Here is an 11,788-nt window from a genome sequence, read left to right on the forward strand (position 1 = left end):
TATGAATTTATCTATGTGATATTTATATAGTTAAAAATTTTTAAAAATAACTATAGTGTAAACTTACCTTATTAATCATCTGTATCAGAAGATAGTTGCTCAAAGTAATCATTTCTATCGCTTTCATCACTACTTGTGTTCGACTGAATAATCAGTTTTTCTACAACAGTTTCTGAAATCTCATAAAGTTCCCACATTCATTGTTGTTCTTTTTCTATATGTTCAATACATTTTCTCTATCGTTCTTCAGTTATTTGTTGAATAGCTTTATTCATTAAAATTCACACGTCCAACAGTTTGTTATGTTGTGACGTGCAATGTAACCTTTCATATCTGCCCATATCAGTTCAATAGAATTTAAATTACAATAATACGGAGGTAAACGTAATACATCAACACCTATTGCTTTGGCCATTTTGTCAATAATATATTTATCGTATTTATGTTTTATTTTTTTAACAATATCCAAAAGTTCTATTTTCAACATTCTATTGTTGTTATGACAAATCCTATTTTTTTTCCAACCAAGAAATTATGTCAGCTTTTTTCCAACTACAATTTGGAATCTTCTCAATTTTAGCTGAGTGATATGGAGCATTGTCCATGACAACAGCAGCATTGCTTTCTAATTTTGATAATATTTTTTCAAACCATTTTTTGAAATTATTGCTATCCATTTCTTTGTGGTAATTTTTTATTGACTTTGATTCAAATTCATATAGACCACCATTAAGAAAACTTGTATGCTATATGAACAAGAATTATTTATTGAACCTTTCCAGAAGGATTTTTCAATCTAGTAGATCGTCCAGATATAAAAGCTTTGCGATATGATGTTATTGAAATGTCCTTTCATACTTTATTCTTGGTATGGCCCGCATTAACCCATGTTTCATCCAAATAGTAAATCTTATGGCCTAAAGAACTCATTTCTCTGACTTTTCGTAGATATTGTCTTTGCCATAAAATGATATCATCTCTTTCAATTAATCTACTATTTCTGTTTCGGCTTGTTAATTTTAACAAATTTTGGCTTGTATATCCTGTATATTCAGGCAGGAAATAAGGCATATCTGTTCCAAACACTCACAATATACAAAATACATGCACTGAAAAAATCAGCAAGTACACAGAACTTGCCCAGGAAATAAGACAGAAAATGTCAAAAATATTTAAGTAATTTTAACAAATTATATATTGTAGATCGAGTAAAGCTGGTAAATCTGGATCATCATTAACAGCCTGTGATATCTTATCTACAGTAGGTAATTTGTTTAAAAAATAAAAATTGTGTACTTTACCTCTAATGGCACATTTTGTGAATTCATCATATTTGTCAACAAGTTGAGTACACTTATGGGTTTTCGAAGGAGTTATTACTTTACCATTAGTAAAATATTCTTTACGAATTCTGTGAATGCTCCTTTCTGATATCCCTGTTGTCTTTGCTACCATTTTCACTATATCTTTCACACAGACTTCTGGATTTGTTTCAGTTAAAGAATTAAACAGATTTAATACTATTTGTCTATCCGAGCTCCTCAGCAATTTTTCTTGTCAATGTTTAATCGTATTTACATTCAAATTTCCATTTTTGTAATTCAACAACATACAGTTTGAAATAACAATAGTTATTGTAATAAATGGAATTTGAAGCCAAAACATTATAGTGCACAAGACTGGAAATAGTTTATTTTTAATGATTCAGAAAGTGCAAATATTCATTAAAATAACGATTTAACAAATATGAAATAATTACATTTATAATCATTGCTAAGTATTTCATTAACAATTTTATAAATAACAAAAAACTATTTTTTGCAGACGAATGAGCTGCAACGCAGTTTCTAATTGATGGATGTGGGTTTAAACCAATAAACAAAGGGAGGTGTGTCTTAGTTTGTTTACAGTAGGTGCCAAGTTATGATAAATACACTATAAGCATGAACATCATCCTAAATCTGCCAGAGAAAGATTAACTCTTACACATAAAGATGGCAGATGTGGCCTGATTGACACAGTAAATCTTCACTACAAATAAACAGATACTGCGAGAGTTTTTCTACAAAAAACAAGAAATATCACAGTTACTTAAAGCAGTAACTCTAGCAGACTCAAATAACACACTGTTAAACTTACACTCACATCATATAAAAAGTATAGATGCCATTAAACAATTATGGGCTCAAAAAGTTCTCCATGGCAGTCACCCTATGACCTGTTCCAGGATTTTGTTGACAAAACTGTGTCAAACAGCTGGTTAGCTCACGAATGCCTCTTTGGGGAGATGGAAGAGTTCATAATTGCCATACAGGACCAGGTCATAAATACTAAAAACTACAGAAAACACATACTCAAAGATACAACACTGACAAATGACACACAGAAAATGTCACATCATGCCAGAAACTATATAACACATCACTTCTGGTTGCAAGCTCTTGGCATAGACAGATTATTTACATAGACATAATCAAGTAGCAAATATAATACACCAAGAGCTTACAGACAAACAAATTATTAGACATCCCCAAACCATACTACAAATACATTCCACAGACAGTATTAGAAAACAACACGCACAAAATGTACCACGACAGAGCCATAATCACAGATAAAACAATTTACCACGACAGACCAGACATCACACTCATTGATAAACACCACAAAATCACATACATTATAGACATATCTGTTCCAAACACTCACAATATACAAAATACATGCACTGAAAAAATCAGCAAGTACATAGAACTTCCCCAGGAAATAAGGCAACTGTGGAGGATAAATAGGGTGCTTATTGTATCTATTGTTCTCTCCTCTACAAGTGTCATACTACATGCACTACACAAAATATTTAAATTTATATGAATACTATTATACTATCTTGCATTTTATTTTAAGTATTTAAATTTTCAAAAATACATTTTTTTAAATCTGCACTGAATACATTTAAAACTAAACACATTTTCACACTAAAAGAAATATCAGAAATAAATTTGTTAACAAATATGAAAATAAATGTAAAATGAAATTTATTATTATTATTATTATAAAATTGTTTTTAATAATATTTTTATTTGAATTTAAACCCAAATATTTTAAATAATTTTCTTAATCAGAAAAATTTATACTTACCATCCATCAAAACTGGAACTTATGCAGAACAAGTCATTAGAAGACACACTTATAGAACTAATAACATGATCATGCTCACATGAATAAAACTCATTACTGAGAATGACTGGATCAGATTTCAAACTAATTAATTCTACAGAACCTACAAAATTAAATTTAGTTAATAACAAATTATTCATGCAAAGTACTTAAATATAATACAGTAAGATCCCACTTAACGCTGATTCAATATAATGCGGTCTGCTTGACACCTAAAAAACACTCAAAATTTACGTTGATTCAAATTAACGCGGTATTTCATTGATTCATATATAATATGATTATTCCCAAACAAGAACCAATCAGCAAAAGGTGGCAATTCGTCCCTTAAATCTATGTTTGTTTTGTGCAATTTTGGAAAAAATATAACATCATGGATGCCATAGGAAATATCGACTTCACTTGGCAAGAATTAACTGATAAATGCATGAACGGAGTGTGGAAGTTATGGCTGGAGGTATCCAAAAATTCTCATTGAGAAGAGCCTATTGCTGTATTGTTAGGTTGACAATATTGTCAACATTGATACAGAAGATGTAGACAAGCAGGATATTGGGGAGTTACTGCATGTTTCTGGTAAGAGCCTTACCAACGACGACTTCAAAAACTGGCAGAACAAGGAATTCATGTACAACTGGAAAACAGAGATTCTGAAGAACCCAAAAAATTTCTCTACAGTTTTCCTAAGTAAAAGGTTGGTAACGATAACTGAAATCGTTGATCAAATTGTAGTGAATGATCCAGATTTTGATAGGCGTGCCAAAGCAAAATGAGGCATTTTGGATACAATCTTCTGCTGCCGACATTTGCTTAAGGAAAGAAAAAGAAAGCGACCAATGAAACTACACGACTTCATCGCAAAAAACAAGAATTTCAGAAGAGCCAGAACCTTCATCACAAAAAATTAACTTTACATTTCTGTGCACATATGTTTGTGTGTTATTTAACATATATTATTATGCAAAAATTTATATAAAAATAACTTAAAATTATAGTAAAATTGCTTATTTTTCGGTCACGTGTTCCCCTACCCCTATTTACTCTATGTTAAAATGGTCTCATTTAACGCTGTTTCACTTAGCGCTTTGTCGTCTAGGAACGCATCCCCTGCATTAAGCAGGGTCTTACTGTATAACAATAAACAGTATGATAAGAAAACATACCAAACAATGAAACATAAAATTAACAATGTAAGCAAAGATTTACTGTATTTAAGGAGAAAAAAAATCAAATGAGTTAACATACTAAAAACAATGTTTTTAACTGTTTATAGAAAGATGCAAATTTTTCTTGTTAATAAAACACTAATAAATGAATTTCTAGATAAGGAAACATATCCAAACAGTGCTCTAAAATAAAAAAAATGCAACAAGCAAAAAACAACTAATGCATCTGCCATTAATCTTAAAAAACCCAACAATTGGATTTGGATGTCTAATATATACAAAAAAATTTAGAATCATTGAAATTGTTGAATTTTGATGATTGGAGTCTTTAAGTGATATTAGAAAGTGAATGCATTTTTGATTTCAGTCTACATACTTTCAACTTTTATAATTCATTAATAATTCATTTTTAGATTTAAAAATTTCCCACAGAAAATAGTTCAAAGTAAGGAGATCTTAGTAGCTACTCTACTAGGTTTCTCTCATTTACATGCAAGTTAGTCAATTGCTCATTGAATGATACATTAAAGCAGGCATGCTTTTCATCTTTTATTCTAAAATTGAACTTATGAATGTTGTTAGTGCCATTTTATCTGAAAATTTTTCTTAGATTGTTTCAGACAAACAGTTATTTATATCATTTCACCTTTTAATCCACAATTTAAACACTCGAGTAGATTTAGAAACATTTATATCGCTATGCACCATTTTTTTCACAAAGTAAACTAACTCTCTCCTTCATGAATTTCATTATAGTTTTGCTTGAAACATCACCAACATCGAGCATACACAATGAGTGGAATTTGTACTTTATGACAGACACATTAGTAGCACATTTAACTCATTTGAATGTACTCAGAATTGATGATGCAGCTTGCTCAAAATGACCCTTGCATCAAAAATTTCAGCCAACTAACCAATTTTTCATGAATCTGAATTTTCAATTTCAATCCTACATCATTACCTGAAAAAAATTTGTTTTTTATTCTATCAAAAGATTTATTGGTAAAATTCAATGCAATTGTTTATGTTATGAAATAGCTGAAAATGGTATAATTATGTAAAATGTTATTTTAAAATGACATAAGTTTAAGATAATTAATTGTAAACAATATATAATGTGGATGTCAGTTGTTAGCATATTTGTTAGACTAGTTCTTAGTTAAGCTGTACTTTGTATTCATCTAAAAATGTTTGAATTAATTTTGATAAGATAGACAATTAGATAATCTATATATATAATCGAGACAAGTTAATAACAATAATAATCAGCACAGAGCCCAAATGGTTAGGAGTTGAAAGTTGAAATTTGGTACACAGTTAGGGTACGTCACAAGAACACACACTAAGAAGGGATTTTTCGAAATTCCTCCCCCTGGGGAGAGGGACAGGATTAAGGCTTCTTAAGGACACTTCCATTGTTGATGGAAGTGCTAAGAGAAAGTGACGTGCAAGACGCAGATGCAGTTTTCTTCCTTTTTGCGGGAAATCGAACATATTTTTAGACCCATCTAAAAATTCTCTAATTATTCTGGAAACAGGGGGACCCAATTCTTGCATTCTGTGAAAACGGGTAAGGTTGACTATAATGTAATAATCTTAATCTTCGCTATCGTTACTTTTGCCTGAGCAACACCAGGCCTACCTGCTAGTATCAAAATAAATGAGATGAAAAACCTTCTACCCCCTCCTGAGGTCAACATTCAATATGATAGCCAAAAAAGGGGGCCATAAATATTACTTATAAGAGATGTGCCACCATTTTCACTTTCCTTAAGACTGTGAAGGACACACCCACCCCCCCTAAGCTTCTGGAAGTGTACTGCATCATCCTTTGAAAAACAGGAGATTTGATAAGGAGCTTGTGCATATAGGCTCTACAAAAAACCGGTAAGAGGCTGCAAGAGCATGTCGTCATTTGTCAGTGGCATGGTCTTGCAGTCAAGGCTCTCTACAATCCTGTCAATACATGCTACAGATATAGATGCACACTTACAAAAGGCTAGCATCCTAGTAACAATGCAACACACTGAACAGCTTAGATATTTAGAAGCTTTAGAAATCTTTAAAACAAATATAAACAGCACATGTATCAATCACAAAGAGGAGCTTTCTCTCTTGGCAGCTTGGCAAGCCCTTTACGCATTGGCTCTATAGTTCTTGCTGTAGGACCTACTGCACATGTCCATATTGACACATGGCATTTTGGTCTATATTTTTCGTAATGTTAAGGTAGGCACTCCAAAAACTTCCATTTGTTTTAAATTCATTTGTTTTTTTTTAACAGACATTGGCTATTATTCATTATTTAATGAACATTCAAATTTTTATGTTTGAAATTGTGTTCCATCAACGAAACAGTGAGATTCACCTGAAGCAGGACTACTGAGTAGCCCGAAAACATTCATGCAATGTATATGTGTTATTGACACTAGTCAATAGGTTTATAGCAAAATTTATATCAAGATAAATATCTTCTCTTACGATATTTTAAAATTATTGTTAAATTTTTGTCATTTACAGAATATAACTTAACAAGATACAGAGTATTCTCAAAAAAAGCATATTCCTATCATTGTATAATACAACCATAACATGTTGAGTAATAAAATGATATTAACAAAGTAATGAGAAATTACATTTTTTCTTAAACAATTAAACTATTGTTTTCAGTATACTTACAGTCCACATGAACAAATTTAATTTACATTTTAATAGGAAAATTTAAATCCACATCAGGAATAAAATTAACAGAAATATTTTAATGAAATTTTCAGTATAATAAATATTTTACACTTTTCTTAAGCCTATAGGCTCATCTTCAGAAATGATTAAGAACAAATTTAAATTACTGTTGACTTCAAATATCAAATGAACAGCTAGATGCCTTTTTCAGGCTATTAAGGTTAAATAATTATGTGATTTGGCAAGAGATAGGTGGTTAGACCAGCAACCTTTGTTAAATTTAATTTTAGAATATTCTAGTAGAAAAGTTTGTTCCAGAGTAAGACTCAAAACTGCAACTCTTGCTTACTTGTGCTGATATGTTGCAGGTTACATTACCCAGATCTCTGACTTTCAGACTAATTAATTAATTAACTAATTTAGATTAAAAAAATTTTGGTCATTCATGAAAATAAATTTATTTATTTATTTATAATTATTAAATTTAACAAGAGGTGGTGGTCTAACTACCAATCTCCCATAAAATTACTAAAAGAAATTATTTAGCCTTAATAAACTGATAAAGGAATCCACTGTTCATTTGATATTTGAAGTAACTGTTGAGTTAATTGTATTTATTACTGTCGACTTTTAAATTTTGTGATTGTACACGTCTTATCCTATAGTTAATAAGAATTAATAAAGATGAACTTAATCTTAAAACTTATAAATATCTTACCTGAATCTAATCCAATAATAATTTTATCTTTTCCTAATACTGCAGCATCAGAAATTCCTGCTTCAGTTTCAACACCGGCAAGACATTTCTCAATATCTGGTGCATCATCGGCATTTTTAAACAACCATAAAGAACCACCCCAATATCGTCCAGTTAAATTTGAAGATCCCAGTATTAGTTTTCCATCTAAAATGACGAAAACTATTTTAAAAAAATTTACAATACCAATTCTCATTTTATAAAAAACATATTCCTAAAAGGTAATTCAATTCAATTCTTTTTTATTAATTTAGAGTTATTCCCTCTATTTGGGAACAAAAGAAAATTATTTTTACAAATATAAAAATATAAGAAAATCTTTTTACAAATTAGAAAAAATTTTACAAATCCTTGAAACACCATACACAATTAATTATTCATTTAACAAACACAAAACTTATTTATGTAATTCATTTGAATAACAAAGCACAAAGATTTTTGTCACAATTACAATGATTAAATATTAATTTAATAAATTTCACATATTTAAGTATAGATTGTTTGGGTAACATTGAATAATAATTTTTCTCTTGAATCTTACAAAAATATTTTCTATTTAGCTATTTGTTAAATAATATCTAATTATATACTTAGAATTTGATTACTTGATTATATAATCTTATGTAAAGGTAAATAAATATACAATATCTTCTACTCTGAATATTGGTATTATAAACAATCTCGTACTCACTCAACGTTCCTTCAAGAATCGTTCTAAGATTGAAAACTGGGTTTTTCTTTTCTTTTAACCTGAAGCAGACCTCGGGGAAGCCAAAAACATTTGTTTTCGGAAGTTTAAGCAGTACAGGTGATAAAGGTTAAACGTGTGAGTACGAGATTGTTTATAATTACTTATTCACAAAGAACATATAGAAAATACTTAAATATTGCAATTTGTAAAGAACATTCTTTACAGATGGAAGATAAGCAAAAACTTATCATCATTATTTATTAAAAATAAGAGTTTATTCATTATCATAATCAATTGAAATGCTCAGTTTTCAACTGTAAATTGATTTTAACTAATATAACAACTTAATTAATGCTAATTGACAAATTAAAAAAGCAATATCATCTAATCAATACTAATGATTTTTATTCTTATAATAATTTACTTTTATCCTTGATTAATTTTATTCTGTCAGAATAAAATGGTAAAACATAAAAATGCATGAGCTGAAAGCATTTATATGTAGAAAGAATGTTATTTTGTTTTCAAAAAATGTATTAAAAAATAAATTATTTGCATTGTTTGTTAATTGATAGTGAAAATACAACAGAAACATTTTTCATTGACATGATTGTAATTAGCTGTTCAGTTGGTTAACTGAAAAAGTCAATTAAAATAGTCAAACTTGGAACAAATGTTATTTGTCTTAGAAATGGGCAATAAATTAATTGTGATACTAAAGTATGATGCACATCCAAAAAGTAAAGATACATTGCAAATAAGCAAAAAGCTAATGTTTTAGTGAGCACGTTGATAACAATCTATTTAAAATTGAACCTTTCATGCTCATTTTGCAACTGTCACCATTGCTACACTGCATCTGGTTTGAGTAGCATGTGTTTATAATGGCTGTGTAGATTCACAATCCTGTGAACAGCATTCTGTCATACATTTTCTCAATGCAAAAAGTGAGTGCCAAGAGGATATTCACAAACAAATTGTTTCCATTTAGGAAAACATCATAAATTGACAAAATGTAAGAAAGTAATGCCATGCAATCTATGGAGGCAGGACTGATGTTCATGATGAGCATAGTAGTCTGTGATCTCTGATGAACTTCTTCAAAGAACTAAGAAAGTAATTTGTGCAAATTGGCATCTCACAATAATAGAATTGAATGAAATCATTCCAGAAGTGTCTAAGCTCATGCTTCATGAAGCTGTGGGTGTAACATTAGAGTATAGAAAATTGTGTGCACACTGGGTACCCAAATGTTAAAAGAAGAACACAAAATGAAAAGGATGGGCACAGGAGATGAGTTTCTTACCCACAATAGTGATAGGTGGTGAAACTTGGATTTACTACCATACTCCTGAATCCAAGCAACAATTGCTGCAATTGCATCATATGCATTCTCCAAAACCCAAAAAATTCAAAACTTCAATTTTAGAAAAAAAATCATAGCTTCTGTTTTCTGGGACAGAAAAGGCATTCTTCTGATTGACTTCATGCATCTGGCTGCTGCCTATTGCCAAACCTTGCAATGCCTTCAAAGGGCCATTCAAAACAAATGGAGGAGAATGTTGACAACTGGTGTCTGCACGTGTTCATGACAATGCTTGGGCTCACATAGCAATCATCACCAAAACATTTCTTGCAACTTCCACTTGTTTCTTTATCTGAAGAAAAAACTTGCAGGATAATACTTCCATGATGATGAGAACAACAATGAAGTTGAGATGGGGTTACAACAGCAAGAGATAGAATTCTATGACTCTGACATAATGAAGACTTTACTCCTTACTAACATCTGCAATTTTTTTTATAAAACTTGTCTCTACCCTCAAAATAAAGCATTTTGCCATTTTATAATAATTAATAATATAAAAACTTTTTATGATAAAATTTCATAACAGATGGCATCACACACAATTCATTTATTAATAATATGATTAACAATATAAAAGTTATTTTTTAAATAAAATCTCATAACAGCTAGGAAAGTTACACAACTCATTGCTGGATTTTTTTTATTATGTCTTCTGTCACAAAGATGGCACTATAATGATTGCTGACTACTAATAGAAACTCTGACTTTTCTGTAAAGTCATAAAATTACTATCTTTGTTCACTGATAAACACTCAATAAACCCGATAACATTAAGCCAATACATCACCAACTGCCGTAAATAATCATATATATCCAAAAGTTAGCCTGATTATTTACAGCAGTTGGTAATGTATTTGTTCACTGAGGAAGTGAAATGGTTTTTTTTTCCTCCCATAAACAATGGATTTTCATTATTAAACATTATTTCACCAATTGTTCTTATAAATGTGATGCAGACAGGTTTCATCAGAAATATCTGAATTTTGCAGTTTCTGCTAGAATTCTTTGGTAACTGTCTTATTTCTAACGGATTGTGGCCAAGTGGCAGAGTTGTAACCGAGCAAAGGCGTTTCGATCGGTAGCTGTCACATAGTTACGTCTGCCGAACAACAAGCGACATACGCATCAGAACAAAAATTGGCCATTGTCAGTCAGTTTCTGGTAGCGTAAACAAAAGACACCACTAAACGCAACGTCAAAATACCAAACGTGCGCTACCATAAATAGTGTTCGGCAGAAAAGTACTCGACGACTCCAGAACCGTCAAGTCTGTCAAAAATAATTTTTGTAAAGCAGTATTAAGTACATTTGTTTAAATCATTTTCCCAAACCAATAAACATATTTTGCCATTAGTGTATTTAATATTTTCCTATAGTTTTGACATCTTTCTTTTTCATCAAGAAAAACTAAGACTGGAAAGGTACTGTAGGGTACATATAATTGGCTTTATGTTTTCCCATTAGAACATATTACCTAAACTTAAAAAAAATATATATAAAAGCATTATTAATTTTTATAATTTCTAACACATCAAAATCCGTTAAAGCATTGTTTCAATTTACGGTTATCATTTACAAAACTCGAATAAACCTAAGACAAAATAGCAGGCACATGCTGCGACAAAACAAAATTTCTCACCGGGAAAATGTTGAACGACGTCCAAGTGACTATCGACAACTGCCGGAATCGTAGCCGTCATCTTATAATTCGAAAAAATATCCGATAAGTTCAAACTCGTCTTTTAAAAAAATAATAAATACGGAGTAAAACGAAATAATTCAAAATCGTGCTAAACCCAGACGATTTGTGGAAGCCGCCATAGAAATCTAATAAAATGTGATACGCAATTATAAAATATAATTTTTTAATTTTTAAAATAAAAATCGAATACAATTTTATTATATTAGATTAATCTAATATAATATTTTATCACGTTAACATT

At 30.3% G+C, this 11,788-nt stretch overlaps 1 protein-coding gene across 1 annotated transcript in view; it reads right to left on the minus strand.

Annotated features, from left to right (window-relative positions):
• Positions 1 to 11,676, minus strand: part of LOC136972291 (methylosome protein WDR77-like) — a 31,292-nt gene extending 19,616 nt beyond the window's left edge. The window contains exons 1-3 of the mRNA XM_067266848.1: positions 11,485 to 11,676; positions 7,747 to 7,932; positions 3,139 to 3,280 (exon numbers count right to left, since the gene is read on the minus strand). Of these exons, the coding sequence (XP_067122949.1) occupies positions 3,139 to 3,280; positions 7,747 to 7,932; positions 11,485 to 11,545 (389 nt within the window). The 5' untranslated portion in view covers positions 11,546 to 11,676. The remainder of the gene's footprint in view (positions 1 to 3,138; positions 3,281 to 7,746; positions 7,933 to 11,484) is intronic.
• Between the last annotated feature and the right edge of the window lie 112 nt (positions 11,677 to 11,788).

This window comes from Centruroides vittatus, unplaced genomic scaffold, assembly GCF_030686945.1.
Source record: "Centruroides vittatus isolate TY-2023 unplaced genomic scaffold, ASM3068694v2 contig_2892, whole genome shotgun sequence".
Classification (NCBI taxonomy): Eukaryota; Metazoa; Arthropoda; class Arachnida; order Scorpiones; family Buthidae; genus Centruroides; species Centruroides vittatus.